Below are 26,717 nucleotides of genomic sequence, written 5' to 3' on the forward strand. Positions count from 1 at the left end.
GCGTCTTTCTCTTTCAAAATTCTCTCAAAATCTTCCATATTTTTGATACGAAGCAAACCTGGCGGCCATGTTTGTTCACAAATTGTCAGTGTCGCTCGCTATTGAGGAAGTTTTACGTCTCCGACGTGTGATGTCATGTTGCCTTGACAACTATGCAATATCGTAAACCATATTCAACGCTAATCCTCCACTGGGTAGAGTGACGTAATACACGTAGGATAAGCGATATGCTAACAGTATCGCATGCTATCAAACCAAATGAATGGAATCCGCTAGAAGGGAATAGAACACGCGTTTTTATTCCATCGAAAAAGTCTTCTGTATGTATAATATTTAATGGTTATTCCATGAAATCAAGTCGTACATGAGCAGAGTTGTCTATAAAGCCTCGGTCACAACCGGCCGTACGTGCTCCTATGGCCGGTCTATGTGCAAAAAACGCAAGAAACGCACGGAGGGCGTGCGTGAAACGCACGGAGGGCGCGCGTGTGACGTGCTGATTTTCGAGCCGTAGACTGGCCGCAGAGGTTCTTTGTCATGTCAAACAAACTCTACGGGCGCTTACGTTTTTTTCAGGTTGCAAGACAAACTTACGGCCAACGCGCGTCTTTCTCCACGAACAAAAAAAAAAAAAAAAAAAAAACGCAGCGATTTGGGAAACACCAAAAATTGCACGGCCAAAAAATCGTACGTCCGGTTGTGACCTAGGCTTAAAGGAACAGTCCACCGTATTTTCATAATGAAATATGCTCTTATCTGAATTGAGACGAGCTGCTCCGTACCTCTCCGAGCTTTGCGCGACCTCCCAGTCAGTCAGACGCAGTCAGACGCGCTGTCACTCCTGTTAGCAATGTAGCTAGGCTCAGTATGGCCAATGGTATTTTTTGGGGCTGTAGTTAGATGCGACCAAACTCTTCCGCGTTTTTCCTGTTTACATAGGTTTATATGACCAGTGACATGAAACAAGTTCAGTTACACAAATTGAAACGTAGCGATTTTCTATGCTATGGAAAGTCTGCACTATAATGACAGGCGTACTAACACCTTCTGCGCGCTTCGGCAGCGCATTGATATCTGAGCTCCGTATCAATGCGCTGCCGAAGCGCGCAGAAGGTGTTAGTACGCCTGTCATTATAGTGCGGACTTTCCATAGCATAGAAAATCGCTACGTTTCAATTTGTGTAACTGAACTTGTTTCATATCACTGGTCATATAAACCTATGTAAACAGGAAAAACGCGGAAGAGTTTGGTCGCATCTAACTACAGCCCCAAAAAATACCATTGGCCATACTGAGCCTAGCTACATTGCTAACAGGAGTGACAGCGCGTCTGACTGCGTCTGACTGACTGGGAGGTCGCGCAAAGCTCGGAGAGGTACGGAGCAGCTCGTCTCAATTCAGATAAGAGCATATTTCATTATGAAAATACGGTGGACTGTTCCTTTAAGCCATGTACGACGAGATTGAGTGGAATAACTGTTTTATTCTATCCACATTCACTGGATTTTGAGAAACGGAGCATTTTTATTTTTAACAAATTCGATCAATAAAAACTTTATACAAAACGTCCGACAAAATAATTTCTGCTTAGAATGTAAACAAACCGGCGAAATGACAGGAGCAATTTGTGAAAAATGTGATAATTCTTTGGGGATTTAAAAAAAAAAAAAAAAAAGGATACGTTCTTACCATCAAATACTTTTATTCCATATTTGGTTGCTTTTGTTTTTTTGTATTTTTGGGGTTTTGTTTTCAAGTAGAGTTTTTATTTCGTCCTCGGTTGGTTCCGCAACATGCTCCGCCATTTTGTTTTTCTCTACTCACGCTATATGAGCTGATATCCTAGTAGTAGAGCAGCCAATCAGGGCATGTGATTGCTCATATCCAGTGAATGTGGACAGAATATGATGTCTTTTCACCAGGATGTCTTTTCCAGACACTTTCTGGAGTCTGCTTTTCTGTGACCGGTTTGTTATTCTGATATTATATTGTGCCTTAGATTACACTCTATGTAGTGAGCATGTCCAGTATAGCGACCTTAGTCAAGAAACTAAACACGAACTCAGAGAAACGCCTTCTGTGGCATAATACCATATCGTCATACTGCGAATGAATGCTCACTGTTTATAAATTAAATCCATTTAAATTTAGATGCAAGTGCTATACATACACACACATGTAGAGTATGTGAGGGGAAAAAAAAAAAAGGCAACAGGAGTGTGTTCGTGATGGAGGGGAAACCAGGAAATCAGGCGAGTAATGATGCGGGGAAAAAAAAAAAAAATTCAGCCGCTCCTGAGCGACGTTGAAGTGAAACAGTTCTACACTTCTCTTACTAGCCAATCTCATCACTTCAGTCAGGTTAGCTAATGGATTCTCTGAGCGACGTAAATTAGTGAAGTCCATCACGCCCTCGAGCAGCCGAGAGCACTCTGGAGGAGACGGACTCACAGCACGACGGGACGCTGGGGGATTTGGTGAGCAGAGTGAAACATCGGGAGTGTCACTCACATCGTCTGCTTTGGAGCCCTGCTCCTGCAAACTCTTCTGCAGCTCCTCCACCTGACTCTGACCTGCCAGGAGCCTCTGATTCACCAACCTGAGAGAGAGAGAGAGAATGTAAATATCACACACGATGTATTTTTTCTATCCCGATACACACTTAACCCTCTGGGGTCTGAGGGTATTTTCTGGCACTAATGATTTTGGCATGCTCCGATTTTGTTGCCAATTTAAACAAATCTAAGCAGAATTTTTAAAGTCATATGACTTTTTTTGTATTCAGCACAAGTTCAGCTACAATAATATCTCTGTAGTCTGTATGTCATAACTGTACTTAAAAAAAAAAACAGATAAATGAAGATGTTGTAAAAAGCAGATTTAGAACGGTGTTGGAATGTGTGAAAAAAACATGACCTTCCCCATTGTGTCGAACCGTTTTGGTCACTTGGTGATTCTGTTCAGTCTTAGGAATGGATCAAGCACAAAAACTTAAATCTGCTGCATTGATTTGGACAATTAACTGGCCATCCTATTGTTTTGGGATAAAGGGTTGGCAGTGGGAGGGGTATTCAATGAGAAGGGTAAAAATTTCCACTCCATTCCATGAGAAGAGTGAAAATCCCTTCCACTGCCAACTCTTAAGGGGAAGTCATTTTTAAAGTTGCTTTATTTAATTAATGTGTTATTCAATTATGTTTTCGGTTTTAGTAACCTTTTATCATGACTCGTATTGGCAACTAATTGCAATTAAAATATTATACTTATCGGCCTATTCGGTTTTTAGCCACGTTGAATTTAGTTCGTTTGGTCCATGGCAGGCGTCGCTTATCCGCGTGATCTTCACGAGACTTCGAAACATGAAGTGTCAGCCAGGTGTCAGTGCCGCCATTTTGAAAACGGTTTTCCAAACGAAATATTGCACAAAAACAAGTTTAAATGACGATTACTGCTTACTTTTTTCAAACTTCCGAATCGCTGTCCAGAATCATCCGAAGCGCATAAAGTTTGTGTGCCAACTCACAACAAGTTTTACCTCCAAATAGCCTAAACTATGTCTGACAGATTTTATCCTGTTTACAGTGGGCATTCCCACCCCAAAGAGAAAACAATTGAAACCGAAAGAGTGAAAGTGATCATCACGCTGTTACCATGTGAACAGTCCTTTATGATATGTGCAATTGCGCGCTCAGTGCTCTGATTCCGGTGTGACTGAGTAAGGTGACAAGTTTTATGTTTCATCTAATTTAAATTCTATAATATATTATTTGGCAGTGGGCACATCGGAAAGTGTAAAGTATAAAATTCCTGTCAATATGTTTATCATGTTTGTATGATAAACTCGAAGATATTTATCTCGATACATGACCTACTCATTCTAAACCTGCCGAGTTTCGCTGGTGAAGCTCTCGACCCCAAAGGGTTAATGTGTTTTGTTGCACTAGAAATAGGACAAAGCTTGCTGTACCAATTGTCCTTGTTTATAGGCGTGTGTGTGCGCGTGTGTGAGAGAAACCTGTTCTCCATCTCCAGCTCGTTCTTCCTGGCGTTTGCGTCCTCCAAGAGACTCTTGAGGAGTGCAATCTGCTCGTTGTCCGATCCTTCCTGATTCAGCTTCAGCATCTTGTTCTCGTGCTGCAGACGGATAAACCGCTCCCTACACACACACACAACCAGCAAGAACATCTTTCTTAGTCGCATGCACGTCTACAGAGCACAAGACCTGCTAGTTTTGGAATAAAGCTTGTATCTGTTTGGAATGAAGTGCTGATGCTGTGTGTTTCTGGTACATTCGTAAGGTAGAACATACCGGATCTCTGGGGTCACGATTTCTGCCGCTAGTGAATCTGAGGCCTCGTTGTTGCCCAGGGGAACCAGACCTACCATCACAGATACACACACAGTAAACATGGCACGCACACGCACACACACACACAGCGTAATGAAGCATACACTGCTTCTGACCTGAGGTGAGCTGACCCTCCTGGGCCTGAACACACCGCAGCTCCTCGATCGTCTCCTTCAGAGAGTCGCGCTCAGTCCTCATCCGCTACACACACACACATTTAATGTTACAAACCCTACCCGAGTACTATTACAATCCAATTCTTCTGTAACAAGTTATTACATCATAATATTACATCACACAAGAGCCAATCACATTCCAGTATGCAAATGAAGGCCAGACAGCATTGCTTTATTAGGAAAAGAGGACGGACGTGAAGAAGGATTTTCTGTTCCGTAGTGTTTGCTTTTTTCTGTTTCTTTCAGCTTGAATTAAAAACACCTGGAGTGAATGCTTTTCTATAAATTGGTTCAAGATGAACTGCTTCATTTAAGAGAGCGAATAAAGGAAAAACAAAAGCAAAAGACAGAACAGGAAGAGACAGAGTGTGTGTGCGCGCGCAATAACAGTACAGGAAGAGGCGCAACAGGACAGAAAAAGAAAAAAAGAAAAAGAAAGGAAAATAAAACCGCATGTGATGCGCATTCCTGCGTCTGTCTCTGTTTAAATGTTATCAGCGGAATCAGCTCGTCTCTGCAGATGCTTCCTGACTTGCGATGTCACTGTAAGAGCATTTATCATGTTTTTGAGCGTGTGCAGGAATCCTGGAAGCTCACACAACCGTCAGCTGACTGCCGGGGGCCGTTCAGGATCACGTTTATTCTTCTAAACTCTCACTTTCCTCTGAGATGGCGCTCTTTACATTCACTCCGAGTGATTCATTCATCCATGAAATAATCTGCACAGAGATGTTCTGAGAGATGATTCAGCCTTACGTCCTTCTCCTTCTGAAGCGAATCCACCTTCTCCTTCAGTCGCTTGCTCTCAAACTCCATCTTGTCGGCTTTCTTGGATTCCTCGGACAACCGGTTCTGGAGCTCGACCACCTGCACAACCCCACACTGTTAACTCCAGATATATAAGGGTCTGTCTCAGAAACTGGGTACTGTGAGGGTCCCCCACTAAATACACTCACAGTCAATAAACTATACGGTTTTGAATGGTGTTGTTGGTTTTAATTTGAAATAAAATGATGAAAGAAATAATACAGATAAAACTAAATCTTTGATGTGAATACTCCATTCAGAATTTGGCAAAAATTCTGCAAGTTTGTGGGAAAATGGCAGCTTGATCTGGGGCATGATACATCGCATTCCCTTTAAAAGGTTGTCGTCCACTGAAAAGTCTACAGTTATCACTAATCGTATTTTAAGTTGTAACTTTATCCACCTAAGGATTGGTGCGCTCACAGAATAATCATAACCGTAATAAAACATCATGCAAAATATTTGATCACCGTCGTAACTCCATTTTCCGCAAACCCAAAACCAATACGATCGTGTGTTTTGATCTAAACGGAAAGCCTCAGGGTCAAGGTCACGACCTCACCAAAAGTAGTAACTTAAGATCACTACGCCATATAAAAATTGTTATAAATCTGCGATTTTGTTTTTTAAAACGAAAGCTGAAAGTTAGGTATAGAATATGCTTCTTACAGAATATGTTACGATGGTAGCTGGTCTCGTATGAATTTCTGAGCTATAAAATGAGTCGTGGTCTATTTTTTACCGTAGCGTGTTATTTGTGTGCGGGGAAGGACACACATTAACAGTTTGCATGTGTAGAATGGAATTTTCCACTCCAACAGTTAGAAGTTGATCGTGCTTCCATTTGTGGTCTTTCTGTTACGCGGGTGATCTGTTTGGACGTTATCACTGAAAAGGTGAGTTTTGACAGTTTTATTTTGTTTTAGTCTTGCAGTATAAGGCAATAGAATGTTTCTTTTTTGTCTTACTTTCATATTTCGTAGTGTTTGCGTATTTTTGGCCAATATTTTGCAACCATGGTCAATTTAGATCGAACTTTTGATAGAATCTACGGCCAGTCATTTTGCCCCGCCCCCGCCTCACGCGCTGTCCGGTGCGGTAGTGATGTCCCGTTGCTCGCGCGCCGCAGCAGAGACCCGCGCGACCTTCAGCCGGTACAGTCGCTGTTCTTTTACCACCGCCGTTATTCTCATCTTTCCGGCGTGTTCTTGATTTTTCCATTGTGTCCTATTTCGCCATATCAAATACCCAAAATGTATCATATTATTCATATTTAAGTGAATCATCAATTCAGTCATCATAACTTGGCATTTTTAACCCAAGCAATCAAAAAGAGGAAATTTATTCAATATTTTCACTCATCTGTGAAGGAGGGGCTTTAATTCTTCATGATGTAGTTATTTTATATGGAAATCAATTTTACAAAACCATTTGAATTGTAATCAAAAACATTTTCCACAGTGGAGACCAGATAAAGTAAGATGCTATCTCTATTCTTATTAAACATGTCAAAAGAAACATTGAGTGTTAGGTAAATGCAAAAAAAATAGTAAAATGAGAAAATTTATTTTTGGACCATAATGTCCCAAATGAGAGACCAGTTTCTGAGACAGACCCATATATATATGAATAAAATATTATATATAGATAGAGTGTCTGTACACGTGTACACACCTGTCTCTTGTAGGTCTCCAGCTGGGAGCGGGCCGTGTTGGCTTTGCGGAGCTCCTCCTCCAGGCTCACGGTGTTCTGCATGTAGCTGGTGTTCTTCTCCTCCAGAAGCTTCACCTGCCGCCGCAGATCCCCCAGATCCTCCAGCTTCTTCTTATACGAGTCCACCTGCGCCTCCAACTTCGCCACCTTATCAGACGAGTGTCTGCAGGACGAGAGACGCACGGAGCAGACATTAGGAGAGAGACAGGAGGAGAAAGATCCACACACAGAGAGAGAGAGAGAGAGAGAGAGAGAGAGAGAGGGGGGGGGGGGGGGGGGGAGGAACGCAGAAGGAAGACAGACAGACAAACGGAGACACACAAAGAGAGACAGCCAAACAGGGGGACCTCAAAAAGAGACAGACAGACAGGACCAGACCTCAAGAGACAGGCAGGCAGACAAAAATAGAGACAGACAGGCAAGCAGACAGACGAAAAGAGACAGATAAACAAAAAAAGAGACAGGCAGACCTCAAAAAGAGACGGACAGACAGACGAAAAGAGAGAAACAAAAATAGGAGACAGACAGACAAGCAGACAGACGAAAAAGAGACAGATAAACAAAAATAGAGACAGGCAAACAGACAAAAATATAGACAGGCAGACCTCGAAAAGAGACAGACAGGTAAGCAGACAGACAAAAAGAGAGAAACAGACATGCAGGCATACTTAAAAAAAATATTGAGAGACAGGCAGGCAGACAAAGGAAAACACAGACAGATGAAGACAAAGAAACAAACAGACAATCAGGCAAAATGACAAAGATGAAAAAAGGCAGATCATAAGAAAGGAAAAAAGGAGAAAAGAAAGACTGAGACAGAAAAAACAAGACAGTGTAAACTGTGAAAAAGATACACTGTAAGAGAGACAGAGAGAGAGAGAGAGAGAGAGAGAGAGAGACTGAGAGAAGGACAGATGAAAAGACAGACAGCTGAGAGACAGTGACCCTCGTCCTCAGAGTCCCGCCTGCTGTCTCACCTCAGGACGTCCATCTCGTCTTTAAGTGACTGAGCTTCATCAGCCAGAGACGTCAGCTCCTCGTTCTGACCTTTGACCTCCAGGAGCTCCTTCTCCAGCTCCTCACAGCGGATACGGTAATCGTCTTTAGCAGCCTCGAGCCTGGCGCGCACGCACACACACACCCGTGAGACAGTTAAACTGTGTACATGAGAGTAAACGTTTCCCCAACACCACTGTGATAAACTAAACGTGGTGAATCTGAGTGTGTATCTAAGCAAACGTGAAACATTTGTGACCCAGGTGTGAAAAACACACGACTGTCGGCTCCATCGACACGCCCCGAGCCCGTGAAGTGCCCCAGTGAGAGGGTGGGTGTCTATGCCCCGTGTGCCCTCTGTGCCCACACTAGCTGTAGTTACCTCCACTGGGGCAGGGTCTGAATGGGGTCGAGGCCCTGGGGAGCCGGCGGGAAGGGCGGAGCCCGACACTCTCCGACATCCGACTCACTCATCCTGTGGCAAGGAGCCGTATTAGCGAGTGTTAGCATTAGCCAAAGTGTGTGTGGAGTTTGGCAGAAATAATATAACTTCATACAGATCTCTCATTTAAGCCCCACATCAGTGTGTGGGCCAGATGTTATCCAGGGGTTGGGTTCTGTGTAATCCAGACATGTGGAGTCTGATTTAAGAAGCCAGTTCTCTCTATCGGTGTGTGTTTCCAGAGAAACAACTCATTTCCAAGCAGCAGGAGGTAGAGAGAGTAAAATGCCCCTCTTCTAGCTCAGACTATCAGTTTATCTCCGTCTCTCACCTAAACGTCTCCTCCTGCAGCTGCTCCAGCTGTGCCTGTAGCTGGAGGTGCCGCCTCCCAGCCGGGCTGTTCATGTCCTCGATGGAGTCGGACTGGTTGAGACGCTCGTTCAGGACCTGATTCTCAGCAAGCAGGCTGCTCTTCTCTTCCTGTAGAGCTGCCACCTGAGAGAGAGACAGAGAGAGAGAGCGAGCAAGACAGATAGCGAGAGACACAGAGAGAGACCAATAGCAAGAGAGATAGTGAGAGAAAGACAGATGTGAGAGAGAAAGCGAGAGACAAATAACGAGAGAAAGACAGATAGTGAGAGACAGAGCGAGAGAGAGAGGAGAGAAAGCGAGAGAGATAGTGAGAGAAAGACAGATGTGAGAGAGAAAGCGAGAGACAAATAACGAGAGAAAGACAGTGAGAGAAAGCGCGAGAGAGAGGAGAGAAAGCGAGAGAGATAGCGAGAGAAAGACAGTGAGACAAATAGCGAGACAGAAAGCGAGAGACAGACAAATAGTGAGAGAAAGCGAGAGACAATGAGAGAAAGACAGATAGTGAGAGAGACAAACAGCGAGAGAGAGAAGGACAGAGTCAGATTGTGAGAAACAGATAGTGAGAGAAAGACAGATAGCAAGAGAAAGAGACAGAGAGAGACAGATAGCAAGAGAAAGAGAGAAGAGAGAGAAGGACAGTCAGACCATGAGGGAGAGAGAGACAGACAGACAAATGGTGAGAGAGAGCAAGAGAGAGAAAGACAGATAGCGAGAGAGAGAAAAAGAGAGGGGGAGAGAGAGAGTGTACAGGGGAATGTGAAACACCATCCAGCAGCATGTGGAAGTCATTAATAAACAGAATTACAGTGTAAACTGTGTGTGTGTGTGTGTGTGTGTGTGTGTGTGTGTGTGTGTGTGTGTAGTGAAGTGTACACTTATTCTAACTGCAGCTGTAAGCTGATGTACAGACAGAACAACATTACTGTGTAAATCAGTGACTTTAGGGTTAATCGCTCAAAACACAAAGTTAAAACAAGAGCAAAGCAGAAAATGTCTGGAACAATGGGACGAACACGTCAGTAGGGTTTCATGCAGATTAACGGGGATGTGATGTGTTCGGATCACGGCAATCATGAAATTTCACACCACACGGTGAAAACGGGAGGAGAAAAATGTCACGGCCTGCGGGTTCACACACACACACACACACACGCCATTTAACTTTTTTCTTTTTAAGAAACTTAAATAGTTACAAATTTCCCACTGATCTCAAACGTATTCAATCAGATGAGACATGAACCGAGTTCAAAGTCTCATGTCTCTTATACGCATCTCTTTTAACGATGATTAGAGCCTTACATACAAATTTAAACAGCGGGACAATTTCCAAACAAAGGCATCAAATTTTTTGATCAATGAAATAATTTCTATAATAACGACTTATTCACGGGGACTAACGGAGCGGATTGTTCGGCTCTAAACCTAAAATTAACTCTTTTTAATGTCTTGTTCTTAAACAAAACAAGAAAAAAAAAAGTTGTTTTCTCTAAAGAGATAGATATTTATTTATAGAAGGAGTCTCCAGTGTCGGTGCTTTAGAACATTACGATTTAATGTTTTGGAAGTGAGAGCAAAAACCTGAAATGTAACTCAAAACTGATGATAAAAACTACAGAGCGCTCTTATTCCCTCGAAAGTGAAGTAAATATTTTAATCCTGATCCTTGAAACGGTTTCTGATCGGACCGACACCGGAATCTGTGATGCCCATGATCACTGCAAAGACTCATGGGTAAGCACAGTCTGCTGTTGCCATGGCAACCCAGAGGCGCTTGCACACGGGTGAGGGTGAGATTTAGTTTGTGAAGAAGTGACACTAGTGGCACTAAGAAGCAGCTGCACACATGCGCGCGCACACACACGCACGGGAGGAGTTTGCCTGCTACTGAGGGATGTTATAAGAAGCAAGGTGCAAACTCTGGAGTGAAAACGAGCAGGAGGAGAGAAAGAGAAAAAAAAGGGAGGAACATTACCCTCTCCTCTAGTTCAATAAACTCTAATCTCAGCCTATCGCGCTCCTCTTGGACGAGGTACGCCTTCAAAGCAAGGCAGAGGGTCAGAAAAGAAAAGATAAAGAAGGGGGGGAGAAAAAGAAGAACACAAAGAAACAAACATATGGAAATACATTTCCTAAACTTTACAACTTGGCCGACGACGGCTTAGGTGCAGCGCGGAGCTCGAGGCTTACCGACCTCGGCTCCGAGCGAGAGAGAAGCGCTGGGCTTACTGCAAGGACAAACTTTAGAAGTGTGGGTGAACGGAAAGCTGTGCGTCTGAAAAGAAAATCAGCAACACAAGCTGCGGCGCTTCTACAGCCAGGTTTCTGCACAACTTAAACACATCAAAGGAGCTTAACGTGAGGAAACGTTAAAGGAAACGTTAAAGGAACATGACATTCTTCAGCCTAATCTAACCCTCATCCACTGTATCTGCAACATATGTCGGGTGTGATTACTAGGCATGTAACGATATATCGTGCAACAATAAATCGTGATAAATTTGTATGATGTTTTATTTCTAAGAAATCGTGATCATCATCATCAGGTTGCGTAATCTGAGCTTTTCCGAGCTGTAAATGTGTTGTTTAGACAGCAGAGGGTGCAAGAACAACATGCAACATCAGGAATGCATGCGACTTCACCGGAGGCGGAAGTAACACAGCTCTAATGCCACAAAAACAGATCTAAAAGGTGAACGAGCTATTGTGTGACCGACTACACAAACAGATTTAAGAAGAAATCCGAGCTCTTTTTTTTTTTAAACAGGCTGCTGAAAGATAAAGAAAAAGAGAAGCAAATGAAGGGAATAAAAAATGTTCATAAATGTTTATTAAGAAAAGGTGCATTTGTGATTCATTTTTTTCATTAAAAAAATCTATTTTATCATTAAAATTGTTTGTAAAGTGTAAAGGGTTTTACAATTCATTATAGACTTACTGAAACTTTTTCATTTTTTGCTTCTTTTGGCTGAAAAAAAAAATGTCTAAAAAATTACAATTTCCAGCCAAAGTTTTATTTTTATCCCGAACAAACGTATGCTCACGTTTGTCAAACGTTCGCTCAGCCAAACATGTGTTCATTGAAAACTGAAAATTCAAGACGAGACATTACTAAGATGAACTGGAGAAAAAGGGGGCGGGGCTTCCAGGTGGTCAGTTAATATTGGAGAATTCAAAGCTCATAATTGACTGTCAATCATTACAGATTCACATCAGTTGGCTCTTGTATTGTTTTTGGGGCGACTGATTCGACTTTATTTTTTTTATATATCTTTGATATCGCCCTGCAGCGTACTCCGTGAAGTTCCTACGCAAAACATGTAATAAATAAATAAATAAATAAATAAATGAAAAAGCTTAGCAGGTCTGCAGTGGATAAAGATTAAAAATGCTAGTGTTATCTCTTAAAGAAGTAAAAAAAAAAAAGAAAAATGTAAGATACAACTGAGAAATGCTCAAAAGCAAAGAAGAAAAGCCATTTAAAAAAAAAAAAAAACAGACGACATCTAATGGAGGTTTGAGCAAGCTGATGTTTCCTGAGCAGAGATGTTTACCTGCATGTCCAGCTCGTGGCAGCGCTGAGCGATCTCTTCTTTAGAAGCCAGAGCGTCGTTCAGCTCCTCCACAGTCTTCTTCAGCTGAGAGCAGAAACGAAATAAACACCGAGACGTTACGTCTTTAAAATACAGCTAGATAGTGATGAGGAGCGATCGCTGGGGTCCAAACAGCTGGAACACAGCACTGCAGATTCAAAAGTAGCACGACACTCACAGGTGCTTTGTAGAGTTAAGGCCTCTGCATGCTCTTGCGACAAGGCTTTCGCAGATAGCTTTTCACAAACAGTTGTAATTTATCGTTGAGCGGGGAGTAATAGGCATGCGTGATGTTATTCACTGCCACAACGCAAGGGGGCGCGAAGTCGCGAAATCGCTAGGAGTAGTTGGTGGGTGTGGTTAGTGGAGTGTTTATCCTCCGGTTACTTATAATGACTAGAACTGGAGTCGTATAGATGTCCGTACTTCCTCACTTCCTCGATCAACCGCTCTTCGTGCTGCTCCATCTTCGCTCGCGTTTTTAAAAATGGCGGTCGTGAAAGCAAACCAAACCAGGAAAGTAGGGAAGCGGAAGTGCGTGTACAGCGGATGTAGAGTGGACCAATCAGAGCCCTCTTGTCTGCGACGCTGTCTGCGAGGCTTCTGCGGTGGTCACAATTTTTGGGAGGTGCACGCAGAGCGTCTGCGAAGGTGGGGGGGGCTACGCAGACACTGTCTGCGACGCTATCTGCGAGGACTGGGTTGTCAGCATAAATTGGCCTTTAAAGGTCACTAAAATGGACCAGGCTGAAAGAAAAAGAGAGAAAAAAAAACAAAAACAAAAAACAACACCCACCCTTCGAGGGTTCCTTTCATGTGTTTGGAATGTAAAAATCGTTCAGTACTAAGTGCTTGGACCCCGAATGATATCAAGGTCAAACTATGAAGCTTGAATAAGGAGTCCAAGCACTCATGAGTTGTGTACCATGTTTAAGGTTATTAAAAGGGAACATTCTGGAACATTTAATAATTAAAAAAAAAAAAAACCTTAGGGTTCGAGCTGGAACCTTCTGTTGGAGTAAAATTCATAATGTAAATGATAACCTCGCAGTACTGGATGCTTGGACCCCTAACAATATAACATTATGATCTAAAGCTTAAGAGCCATTCCACCGAATCGGTGCCATTCCCGTCCCTAGAATATAATAGGTATAAATGCACATAAAAATGTACTTTAAAATACATTTCCTTATTACGCAGAATGTCCTGCACATTGATCTGATTTCAAATTTAAGATATATAATTGTAAGGATTAATAAAAACTACCTAAAACACTGAAAAATAGCATGTGTGATCTGTCCCCGCACTCTATACTTAACTATGAAATATTATGATTAAAATCCTTCAGAAACAGTATTTCTTTTGCACTGTTGTGTGACTCCATATCCTATCCATGGTTTAAATATATTTTTTTCATAAGAAATCCACAATATCCAAGTTAAAATACACATTTTAGTCGTGTCCCTGGGTTTTCACTCAGTCCTGTTACCCAAACATATTACCCCATCTGACAAATTTGGAACATTCCATAAATCACATGCTCAACAGGAAGTTACATCAGTTGTGTCTTCTGAAGGCCATGAGAAGACCAAAAGTTAGTTCTCTCATTTATTTTTCTGTATATTTGATGATTTTTTTAACTTTGACTGATAAGGTCAATGTCAACATACTGTCCTGTTACTTAAATTATTTCTTAGATGATATTTATTTTAAAAATACAGATTTTTGGTAAATCGCTAGAATGTGCTAAGTGTGGTCATGCTATTAGCGATGACGCCATGTGGCTTAATTCCATGTATTAGCTAATCCTAGGCTAAAAACTCAGTCCTGTTACTCATATAAAGAGTATGCAGCCATCTTTGACTTCCAAACCTTGTAAAAAAATAAATAACGTAGCCTGAGGTTGACCAGTACACATTTTGAATAGTTAAATAGTGAGGCTTTTTTTCCCCTTTCCGTTTCCGATTGAGAGTACGTCGTGCGCATTATGGCTGCCGCTTCTCACCAGAGCTTTTTTTAATTTTATTTTCTCTCTTTTTCAATTTTAATTTAATTTTTTTTTTTCTGTGTGTTTGTGTAGTTTGATGTTTGAGTGTTTTTGTCCGCGGGTTGTGGTGTAGCTCCGGACCCAGTTTGGGCGTCGGTTCCCTCTAGGCCTTGGTTTGCCATGGGTGATGCCTGCGCTCCCAGCTGTGGACTGCAGTGAGCTCGCTGCTCATTTTACATTCGTGGTTGTCCAGCGCTCTGCACTTTAACGCTTGGCGTGATGTTCCGAGCGATGTTGCTTGGTGGCGTCGCGGCGGCTGTGCAGGCGGTTTGGGACACACCAGCGCTCTGCGTGGCGGAGCTTCTCTGCTCGCTTTGTGGATCCATGGCGTGGTGTTCGAGCGATGTGGCTGACGGCGTCACGACGGCGGTGCTGGAGATGTGGGACTCGTTTTCATGCGCCTTTTGGTGGGACTGTGGCTGCTACACCACCGGAATTACATCCTGACCCCTACTTGGTGGACTTTTTACTTTTATTTTTTTATTTATTATTTTTTATTGTTATTATTTTTTCTTTGTCTATAATTGTAAAGCGTCCTTGGGTTTTTTGAAAGGCGCTATATAAATTGAACTTATTATAATCAGTGTTGAAAAGATGTAACAAATTAAGTTTAATTTGGGAGCGGTACAACAAGCAAATGGCACCCATTCGGTGGAATGTCCCTTAAATTAGGTCACACCCAAGTTTCCTTTATTTCCTTCTTCTATTTTGTGCGAACTGCTGTGAGAGAAAGAACATCTCGGTTCTAAAGAAGGAAATGAAAACACAAGCAGATCCAATTTGCTAGACAGTTCCAAATCAGGGCTTTCTACGGGGGGGAGGATGGATGGTCTATCAGAACAACACTATTGATGCGGAGCCTCCAAAGGGGCCCATAGGGCCAGCTGCTCAGGGGTCTGGCGTTAAATTTTTTAAATTAAAGACTTCAAATGATGCATTGTGGTGGCATCTCGGACTGATTTATGCACAATTCAACATTATTAAAGGAGAACTGAAGTCATTTTTAAACTTGCTTTATTTCTTAATTAACGTATTATTCAATTACGTTTTCGGTTTTAGTAACCTTATATCGTGACTCGTATTGGCAACTAATTGCAGTTAATTATACTTATCGGCCTATTCGGTTTTTAGCCATGTTGAATTTAGTTTGTTTGGTCCACGGCAGGCATCGCTTATCCGTGTGATCTTCACGAGACTTGTGCGAGACTTCGAAATGTGAAGTGTCAGCCAGGTGTCAGTGCCGCCATTTTGAAAACTGTTCTCCAAACAAAGTATTGCACAAAAACGAGTTTAAATGATGATTACTGCCTACTTTTTTCCAAACTTTCCTGATTGCTATCAAAACAAACAAAACTTCCGGCTTGATCACGTCAGCATTCGAAAAAGGGTGCGCGCGTCTTTTGACAACGTTGGCAGATGTTACCGTGTCCGAAATCGCTCCCTACTCACTATACAGGGCGCTATATAGTGAGGACGCCATTTTGTAGTGCTGTCTGAAACCTTAGTGAGGATTATTTACACCCTATATAGTGCACTCAAAGTATCCCACAATGCATCACGAAAAGTAGTGTACAACGATGGTCACGAACCAAAGCAATATATCCCATCATGCATTGCAGTCGCACTGAAAGAAATCAAATTAAAAGTCTCAAATTTGATTTAATAAAAGGCAGTGGCAAAGAAGAAAGTATTCAGCCTTGATTTAAAAGAACTGAAAGCTGCAGGTACTTTGTATTGATTAATGTGGGAAATACGCTCAGTATAATATGGATTTATCACAAAAACACATGCATGTATTTATTATTTTGAAAACCCACCAGCCGACTGATCTGGCACGTTTTAATTGTGCGACAGTAATGACGTAAACACCAGCGCGACGGAGTAGTGTCCAAAAGCGTTTTTTTTTTTTCATTTTACCAATGAGCTCACTATATAGTCCTCTATACAGTAATTCCCTATATACGGAGTAGGGAGTAGTGAACGAATGAGCGATTTCAGACACAGGGATAGTTTCTCGGTCATTAGTCTGTGCTACTTGCTCTCGATAGATAGCACTGGCTTGACCGCTTTATTAGCATTCACTAACACTACTGATGAACGCTACACCGGCTGGAAGATGACTTCACTGCTGCGCTCATGGCACGGATTTGTGGTTAAGCTCACGTTGGCCTTCGAGAAGGCTGAGGGCAATAAATTTTTGGGGAGGAGGGAGTAGTGAACGAGTGAGCGATTTCGGACACAGGGCTGGTCACGTTGATTTCCGCTGTACATTTTACTTCCGTCCTACAACGTCTCGCACAGGTCTCAACGAATCTTGTTTACAGCCATCGCTTTGACAAATTGACTGATGTATTACAGAGCATATTTCAAACACTCATAACTTGCTATAGCAGTGACAAAATAGCGATCAAACATGCATTCCTGTATTTAATAAAATGAGATAAATAGAATTTTGATAATAATAATAATAATAATAAAAAAAATTGCCTTCAGTTCTCCTTTAAAGGGCAAAATTAGATTCGAGATGAAAACAGTCAGAGTGGCATGGTGGCGTAGTGGTTAGCGCTGTTGCCTCACAGTAAGAAGGTCCGGGTTCGAGCCCCGTGGCCGGCGAGGGCCTTTCTGTGCGGAGTTTGCATGTTCTCCCCGTGTCCGCGTGGGTTTCCTCCGGGTGCTCCGGTTTCCCCCACAGTCCAAAGACATGCAGGTTAGGTTAACTGGAGACTCTAAATTGACCGTAGGTGTGAATGTGAGTGTGAATGGTTGTCTGTGTCTATGTGTCAGCCCTGTGATGACCTGGCGACTTGTCCAGGGTGTACCCCGCCTTTCACCCGTAGTCAGCTGGGATAGGCTCCAGCTCGCCTGTGACCCTGTAGAACAGGATAAAGCGGCTAGAGATAATGAGATGAGATGAAAACAGTCAAGTCAGAGAAGTGTGTGTGTGTGTGTGTGTGTGTGTGTGTGTGTTATTTACCAGCTGGGAGGTCTGTATGGTGAAATACCGTGACCGAGGTCTTGAAAGTACTGAGCGAGGCCCTCTGGGCCGAAGTCACGGTATTTCACCATACGGACCGACCTTAAAGGAACAGTCCACCGTATTTCCATAATGAAATATGCTCTTATCTGAATTGAGACGAGCTGCTCCGTACCTCTCCGAGCTTTGCGCGACCTCCCAGTCAGTCAGACGCGCTGTCACTCCTGTTAGCAATGTAGCTAGGCTCAGCATGGCCAATGGTATTTTTTGGGGCTGTAGTTAGATGCAACCAAACTCTTCTGCGTTTTTCCTGTTTACATAGGTTTATATGAGCAGTGATATGAAACAAGTTCAGTTACACAAATTGAAACGTGGCGATTTTCTATGCTATGGAAAGTGCGCACTATAATGACAGGCGTACTAACACCTTCTGCGCGCTTCGGCAGCGCATTGATACGGAGCTCAGATATCAATGCGCTTCCGAAGCGCGCAGAAGGTGTTAGTACGCCTGTCATTATAGTGCGCACTTTCCATAGCATAGAAAATCGCCACGTTTCAATTTGTGTAACTGAACTTGTTTCATATCACTGGTCATATAAACCTATGTAAACAGGAAAAACGCAGAAGAGTTTGGTTGCATCTAACTACAGCCCCAAAAAATACCATTGGCCATACTGAGCCTAGCTACATTGCTAACAGGAGTGACAGCGCGTCTGACTGACTGGGAGGTCGCGCAAAGCTCGGATAGGTACGGAGCAGCTCGTCTCAATTCAGATAAGAGCATATTTCATTATGGAAGTACGGTGGACTGTTCCTTTAAGCTGGTAAATAATATATTTATTTTTTTCTTTACCAAATTCTAACAGAAAACGAGAGCGCCCGAAAGGGAAAACCGAGCCGAGGCGCCATTCTGAATCCTCATTCACGGCTGTAATGCAAATTGCTTCCTCCTCGGTATACGAGTGCACTTCCATGGCAGGAAAAAAACTACATTTTGCCGCCTATGTAGTCCCCTATTTATACAAAATTGAGTCATTCAGGATTCAGCCATGTTTTTGCTCGGCGTTAGCAACAGTTACAGGTTTTTAGCTTTCTCCTGAAATGTTTTCTTTTATCTTCCTCAGGGTAGTAAAACTTGGTTTCGCTGTGAACACTGTCGTTATCGCTATCCATGCTGTAAAATTAATGCTATTCTCCTGAGAAATGCGAAAATAAATGTTGACAAAAATTGCTACTACATTTGTTGTTGTTGTGAACGAGCAAGTCACCAGAGGTCCGTAACCGGGGTCCGTACCGTAGGATACGGACCCGCTCACCAGCCAATCAGAGCGCAGGATTTGATGGAAACCGGACCACGAAAAAAATAAAATTATTTTATTGCACAACAACAACAAAAAAATGCATAATATTGAACAATATTGTGGCTGAAATTAGAATATTAGCAATACGGTGATCAACTACAGACCTGCAACCCACCACGCCAAAGTCAGACACAGAAGCCTGCAGTATAGCGCCAGGAACAAAATCGAGGTCAAATCATGCAACAGCACCATCTAGTGACCAGCGCCAGAACATGGTTTTATGTCTGGTTTCCGAATGGCGGTCAGTGCACGCAGCGAAACCCGTTATTTTCATGTCTGGGTTGATTACCAGGATAGTCTATATTTGTATATCACAATATCTTCCTATTCTATAGTTATTACTCATTTTCAGACGGGAACAGGAGATATTTAGGTGCGGAAAGTACTCTGCATTGTTTTTGTGGAGTGCGAGTGACAGCGCGGTGCTGACATCATGCAGCGTATCCGTGCTTTGGGGAAAGCCCTGCCAATGTTGAGGTCTAGGCGTAAGAAAGAAAATCATCATAATAAATAAAAACAACCCTTTACCTGTCTGTCCAGATCAGCGTAGGAGTCGTTTCCTGCTGAAACTGGTGTCTCTTTGCTCATAAGCTACAAAAACACAGTAAGGAAAAAGCTGTAAACGAACACGTGAAGGTCAGAAGGTCAGTGCGGACTGTGCTCGGTGTTCGTGTTACCTCCTGAATGGCCGTCATGACGACATGCTGCACGGACTCCTCCATCATCATGATGGTCTGGATGTACTCTAAAACACAGTGATAAAGTGAGCGAGGTTGAAATACAGACTGTGTTTACATTACGGCTTTCCAAATCAGTTTCTACGCGTTCGAGGTGAAAACCTGTATCCGGAAGTTTAAAGTGCCTTGTTTAGCCTTTACTTGTGTAACACGATCTACAGAAACGTGCCTTCGCCAAGCGTTTGGGCCAAATGACTCCTGCTGGCTGATGTAGAAAAAGGGGGCGTGTCAATAGGAGTCAGGATCGGCCACAAGGCGAGCACCAGAACTTCGCTTTATCACGGTTCACACGCTCACAAGAAACACTTAGAATATAATACTATACATCTAAAGTGTGAAGAAACAGTTCACACACACCTTGTTTCTGTTCACAGTTGACGGCGCAGCCGAGTATGAGCTGCAGCATTCGGCCGAGCTCGGCTGCGTCTGAGTGCTCGCCGATCAGATTGACATCAGGCAGAGTGAAGTCATTAATCTGCTGTCCCAGGACCTGCACACAGAGAGAGAGAGAGAGAGAGAGAGAGAGAGAGAGAGAGAGAGAGAGAGAGAGAGAGCAAAAAGGTGTCCGGCAGAGAGAGAAAAAGAGAGACAGACAGAAAGAGAGGAACAGAAGGACAGAAACATGTGAGACACCGAGAGAGAGAGAGAGAGAGAGAGAGAGAGAAAGAGAGACGGCAAGAAGTAGAGAGAGAGACACACACACACACAGTAAGAAGGAATGAGGTATTGTGTGTGTGTGTGTGTGTGTGTGTGTGTGAGAGAGAGAGACACACACAGTAAGAAGGAATGGAGGGAGAGAGAGAGAGAGACACACAGTAAGAAGGAATGGAGGTATAGTGAGTGAGTGAGTGAGTGAGTGAGTGAGTGAGTGAGTGAGTGAGTGCAAGAAGGTGTAGAGCAGAGAGATACAGATAAAAAGAGAGAGCAAGAAGGAGTGAAGGAGGAAGAGAGGGACAAACAAGTGCAACAGAGAGAGACAGACAGACAGAAGGAGTGAAGTAGAGAGAGAGGGACAGAAATGAGTGAGACAGACAGACAGGGATAGCAAGGAGTGAGGTAGAGAGAGAGAGAGAGAGAGAGAGAGAGAGAGAGAGAGAGAGAGAGAGAGAGAACAAGCGAGCAAGAAGGCGTGAGGTAGAGAGAGAGGAGAGAGAGAGCGCGCGCAAGAAGTGTCCGGCAGAGAGAGATACACAGAAAGAAATACAGAGACACATACATGGAAAGAAAGGAGAGAGAGAGAGAGAGAGAGAGAGAGAGAGAGAGAGAGACACACACACACACAGAGCACACGTAAGAAGAAGTGAGGCATAGAGACAGCAAGGAGTGAGACAGAGAGAGAGAGAGAGAGAGAGAGAGAGAGAGAGATGTTCCAATCCTGAGGCAGCTCCCTCAGTAGGGACTCTTTCAGCCAGACAGTGTGCACTCCCTCCCTCCCTCCCTCCCTGTAAAACCAGTTTATACTTGTGTGTTGATTCCCCGCTGTAGAGTTTGGTGGCGCCGTGACCCTTCTGTCGTGTCCTACACCATAACCTGACGCGCACCTCTACAGAAATGTAACTACGGTACACATCACAGGGACGCAGACCACAACAAGCGGGACTGTCCTCTTCGCAGCATCGTATCTCCCTTCTACACGTTTCCTCCGGCTACTTTGTCTCCTCTGAGAAAATCAGAAATGTACTCTCTTTCCCATCACGTGTATATAATATAAACATATAGTAGAAGTATGAGGCTCTGTAGCGTCTAGAGATTATAACCACCGGTTTAAACACTGTGTCCTTATTTGTGTGACTCATTCCTGAGGGACTTTCACTTCGCGCCGCTCATCCTGTTGATAGAGATGAGACGAGTGAAAACACTTACGGCGCACCCACAGCATAGATCGGACACAGAAGTATAAATCAGCATTAAGGTAACAGATCAGAATATTTCCCAGGAACGAGGAACGTGGTCCTACCTCATGGTTGTAATCCAAAATGCCTTTTAATATTTTCTTTAGGTTGCTGATCTGGAAAAGAAGGAAATAAACGATAAGGAACAACAGGAAAACATGCACTGAACTGAACGTGACACTTCTCCAAATCACGCTAACGAAGCGCGAAGCACAGAGCTGAGATTATTCACCTTTAACCTCCAATTATCACCCACTTCAGACTTGATGCGGCTTATCCAGCTGTCGCTGAAGTACACGACGTCTCTGAGGACGAGAAAATAAAGACAGTTGAGACGATTCAGTACGTGAGAGGCGTGAAACATGAGAGATGCGAGTGCAAGTCTCACATTTTCTGCAGAACTTGAGCCATGACCACGCCACTCGTCAGGTCTTCCACGGTTTTGCACGGTGCTTCCACGCCAAACGTCTGGATCTGAAAGAGAGATTTCGGAAGAAAGAGGAATTTGGTCAATTGTTGTTGTTGTTTTTTTTTAAATAAACTCCTGTTTTTGTATCCAGGCATCTTAGAAATAAACACACACACACTCAATGCTAGATGACGTGAAATCATAGTCGCAACAGTAAAAGTATCACACGTGTGAGTGTTTATGCAGATGTTACAGCCAGGACAGCATGTACACATTACCCAAACCAAAAAGAAAAAAAAAAAAAAACACCACACCCCAACAAATCATTCATTTTCTAGAAAAATTACCAAAATGAGAAGTCATCATATGACTAAACTACATGAATGACTATTTTTATCCATTTAAAGTTACATTTAACATTGTGTAATGTTTCAGAAGCGTTCCACAAACGCAGCTTTATAACACAGTTATAAACAACTGTTTCCTCACCAGCCTCTCTCACTTTTAACCTCTCAAAGTTAAAAAAAAAAAAAAGACACACAATTCAGCTCGTCACGCTTTATTGAGAAACTGGAAAGTTCAGAGAGTGGAGCCAAATATAAATCTTTCCTCCCACACCTCGAGGAAAGAAGTGATCATAATAAAAAGCTTTAGCAGTAACACAGTTGATGTAAATAAGTTCCACGGCAGGGATTGAAACGGGCGGTCGCCCACTCGCCAATGCGAGTTGGAAAGGGTACGGGCGACTAGTGACATGTACTCGACCGAGTGGGCGACTGGCTCGCCACTCTCTCTCTCTCTCTCTCTCTCTCTCTCTCTATCTATCAAACTACTCACTGCCTCGATGGTTTCTATCAACGATTCTCGCCCATTTTAAGCAGAACTTGGTACATTTTACCGTTTTTTACGATAATTTCAATAGATTTTGAGAGACATTTGTCAAGTTGGCATAGACGCGGGCGCCGCCATATTGTTTACGTGCGCAGTATACACCGCTACATGCAGCATGGCTGCGTGAAGTTTCGTTTCTTCACGTTCATTGTCGTTGCTGCCCGTGAAGACAAAAGGGCAATTCCATGTAAATGTCAATCTCACCATGCAAAAATAAAGCAACATGTAATACATCAAAACCACTCCCAGAGATCTCACCTAGGCCTGTATTTTACAGATGTGAATAAGTTGAACCAATTTGTAACCAACCTAATATGTCACTGTCAGTCTTTCTTTCTTATAATGTAAACCCCAAGCTAAAATCAACTTTGATCATGTACAATTCTATATTATTGCCACAAGCCACAGAAATGTATGCTAAAATCCACAAAAACAGCAAAACAATAGCCATCCTAAATATTATTTAAGAACTTTGATAGTTTTAGCTGATATTTAGAGAGTTTTTCAAAGGGTTATGGTGGTTAAATTGCTGATTTTCTAAACATACGCCATGTCTATTTCAGACGCGTCACATCCATAACGGAATTTCGTCACATCCATAACGCTGACTTTTCCTTCCGAAACTCTGCATGAAATACAAAATATTTTAAACAAAGATTTTTTAATATTCACCTTGGACCCCTCTATCAAATGGATATCTCCATTTCGACATTAGGTTTACAATTTCACAGAGTTTGATAAAAATGTACAGTCACCCAAGAAAAGTGATACTTTTTCTGTCACATCCATAACGCATCTTTTATTGGCGTTTTCTGGCATGCCCTAGATGTACTATGGGAATTGTTCTTGTTCTATCACTTCTCCAGTATGGTACAGCCTAAAAATATGCAACACCTGTTTAAATACTGGGAGACAATAAAACATGCACTGGGTCATTTGTTGCCATTTTGAGTTCAAGTGTCACGTCCATAACGCTGGAATTGCTCAAATGTAACTTGAACCGCTATTGGTCAGATAGATTAGACCCCCGCGAAGTTTAAAAGTCCTTGGCTTGACATTTCTGACAGCTATCAAAACAAACGGATATCGCGCAACAAGTATGTGGCCCTGAGATGACTGAGGAAGAAGTTTATAGACAGTTGAAATTGATCACTCATGTATAATATGGTTGTATTATATGAATAAATATATAAAATCGGCTCGAAATTTGTAATTATAAATACAGACCAGTGCTACTCCATTCAGACCAGTACCTCTGATGGCCCTTTTCCACCAAAGCAGTTCCAGGGCTGGTTCGGGGCCAGTGCTTAGTTTGGAACCGGGTTTTCTGTTTCCACTGACAAAGAACTGGCTCTGGGGCCAGAAAAAACGGTTCCAGGCTAGCACCAACTCTCCGCTGGGCCAGAGGAAAGAACGGCTTACGTCAGCGGGCGGCGGAGTTGTTAAGACCAACAACAATAACAAGACCGCGAAAGATCGCCATTTTTAAGCGGCGAGAAGCAGCAGCTGTACAAACGCGAAGTCATCCATTATTATTGTTACCGCTGCTGCTTCTTCTGTGTTGTTTTTGCTTTGATATTCGCGCCAAGGTTTATGTAAACGTAGCGACGTAACTGACGTATACAGCAACGTAATGACGTGGCACCGCGAGCTATGGAAAAGCAAACTGGTTCTCAGCTGGCTTGCAAGTTGAACGAGTTGAAAACCAGCACCAGCCCTGGCCCCGAACCAGCCCTGGAACTGATCTGGTGGAAAAGGGGTATGAGAGGCACTGGTCCAAATGGACCAGTGCTCCCAAATTCCCGTTTCGATCCCTGCACGGTGTCGTCTGTTCTCCGAGACGAAGCAATCATAGTCGTGAAACGTAGAAGTATTTATGTTTTTATTACTGTGCGTCACTGAAATGCCTTCAAGTATCATGACATGACGGTTTTTTGTCACGCCGCTGACCCCTGCCCATATTCGTGGGTTCTGTTAAACATTTTGCAACTAATACCTTCAAAATTTTGTCCTAAAATGTGTCCCAGATGTGTAAACACAGCTGCTTTCTTTACAGTTGCTTGCTTTCTCTTCCTGTCTTTTATAAGATCTGTAAAGCAGCGTCTCCTCTCAGTGCTTCCGTAAACACAGCAACACGACACGTCAGCACCGTCCTCGAGTCTCCACTAATCCCACTGACCGTTTCCTCTCCGTCATTCAGGTCAACCCTGCTTTCTCTCTCTCACTTCCCATAAACTTCAACCTTCTCCTCCTCATTGTGTCCTAAATTGCTTCGTCCACCAGTGTTGCTCACCGCAAAAGGAAAAACCCCCACCAAGAACGAAGTTCATTTCTGAATCAGCTCAACAGGTCATGAGATCAAATAACCGTTAATATATGCTCTTTATAATAGATATACATGTAGTACCGAGAAACCAGATGAAGGTACCAGGAGTTCCTGTTGGTACCATCTTCCTCAAAACAGCCAGCATAAAAAAAAAAAAAAAAAAGCCATAAAACTGGAACGTGGTCCAACGGTTTACTGGGCTCACTTCAGTGAAGTTTTGGCTGTTTGGGAATATTTCTAAAGGTGTGTGTTCCAGTTGCTACAGCCAGCGTGTGTCATTCTTTCGACGGGTAAATTTCAAAACTGCTCAACAGTAATGGTACGCGACCTCATGCTGATCGCTTGTCCCTAGTTAAGAAACTCTTAGCCCTGAAATCGCTAATCCGTTGCGTGTCCATGAGGATTACTCCTATAAAAAGATCTGACTTGACTAATGAGCTCATGGTGCTTGTGTCATTTTCTGTTCATGTTCGGTCCATCAAACGTGCTGAAGTGAGAATTTCCTCAGGAACTGTAGCCTGAAACCTCAGCCGTTTTCAAAACGCGTGTGCGCGCGCGCACACGTTTAATGAAACACTAGACACCAACGGCACGCTAAACACTAGTGACTGAATGGAGTACATGTTGTAAGGATATTTACAACACAATAGGGTGTGAGTGAATGGTGTGTAAGAGGCATTTGCGAATCAATGGTGCGTTAATAAACAAACAATCACATTCCACTGGGTACATTCCACACAAAAACATTAATAACAAGCTCTCGCAGGCCCGGTCGAGCGCGCCAATAAGCTCTCGCATTTCATTAATTCGTAAATAATCATTTGCTTTTCACTGGTGCATTAATAAGCATAAGCGTGAGGTAAAGAAAGCTAGCGTTGAGTGGGCGAGCGAGCTGAGGTAAAGAAACCTGGCGCTGAGTGAGTAAGCAAGCAAGCTGAGGTAAAGAAAGCTGGTGCCAAGTGAGTGAGCAAGCTGAGGTAAAGAAACCTGGCGCCGAGTGAGTGAGCGAGCGAGCTGAGGTAAAGAAAGCTGGTGCCGAGTGAGTGAGCGAGCGAGCTGAGGTAAAGAAAGCTGGCGCCGAGTGAGTGAGCGAGCGAGCTGAGGTAAAGAAAGCTGGCGCCGAGTGAGTGAGCGAGCGAGCTGAGGTAAAGAAAGCTGGCGCCGAGTGAGTGAGCGAGCGAGCTGAGGTAAAGAAAGCTGGCGCCGAGTGAGTGAGCGAGCGAGCTGAGGTAAAGAAAGCTGGCGCCGAGTGAGTGAGCGAGCGAGCTGAGGTAAAGAAAGCTGGTGCCGAGTGAGTGAGCGAGCGAGCTGAGGTAAAGAAAGCTGGCGCCGAGTGAGTGAGCGAGCGAGCTGAGGTAAAGAAAGCTGGTGCCGAGTGAGTGAGCGAGCGAGCTGAGGTAAAGAAAGCTGGCGCCGAGTGAGTGAGCGAGCGAGCTGAGGTAAAGAAAGCTGGCGCCGAGTGAGTGAGCGAGCGAGCTGAGGTAAAGAAAGCTGGCGCCGAGTGAGTGAGCGAGCGAGCTGAGGTAAAGAAAGCTGGTGCCGAGTGAGTGAGCGAGCGAGCTGAGGTAAAGAAAGCTGGCGCCGAGTGAGTGAGCGAGCGAGCTGAGGTAAAGAAAGCTGGTGCCGAGTGAGTGAG

General features: G+C 43.4%; 1 protein-coding gene across 4 annotated transcripts in view; it reads right to left on the bottom strand.

Moving 5' to 3' along the window:
* The window catches only part of hook3 (hook microtubule-tethering protein 3), a 64,258-nt gene that overhangs the window by 24,554 nt on the left and 12,987 nt on the right, over positions 1–26,717 (bottom strand). For all 4 annotated transcript variants that reach the window (XM_060912819.1, XM_060912820.1, XM_060912817.1 and 1 more), the window contains exons 2-16: positions 21,844–21,929; positions 21,688–21,760; positions 21,521–21,571; positions 19,921–20,053; positions 19,504–19,571; positions 19,355–19,417; positions 12,406–12,489; positions 8,814–8,977; positions 8,022–8,162; positions 7,006–7,207; positions 5,281–5,391; positions 4,465–4,549; positions 4,310–4,379; positions 4,016–4,156; positions 2,512–2,599 (exon numbers count right to left, since the gene is read on the bottom strand). In XM_060912819.1, coding sequence (XP_060768802.1) covers positions 2,512–2,599; positions 4,016–4,156; positions 4,310–4,379; positions 4,465–4,549; positions 5,281–5,391; positions 7,006–7,207; positions 8,022–8,162; positions 8,814–8,977; positions 12,406–12,489; positions 19,355–19,417; positions 19,504–19,571; positions 19,921–20,053; positions 21,521–21,571; positions 21,688–21,760; positions 21,844–21,929 — 1,560 coding nt within the window. The remainder of the gene's footprint in view (positions 1–2,511; positions 2,600–4,015; positions 4,157–4,309; positions 4,380–4,464; positions 4,550–5,280; positions 5,392–7,005; positions 7,208–8,021; positions 8,163–8,813; positions 8,978–12,405; positions 12,490–19,354; positions 19,418–19,503; positions 19,572–19,920; positions 20,054–21,520; positions 21,572–21,687; positions 21,761–21,843; positions 21,930–26,717) is intronic.

The sequence above is a fragment of the Neoarius graeffei genome, chromosome 28 (assembly GCF_027579695.1).
Source record: "Neoarius graeffei isolate fNeoGra1 chromosome 28, fNeoGra1.pri, whole genome shotgun sequence".
NCBI classification, from domain to species: Eukaryota; Metazoa; Chordata; class Actinopteri; order Siluriformes; family Ariidae; genus Neoarius; species Neoarius graeffei.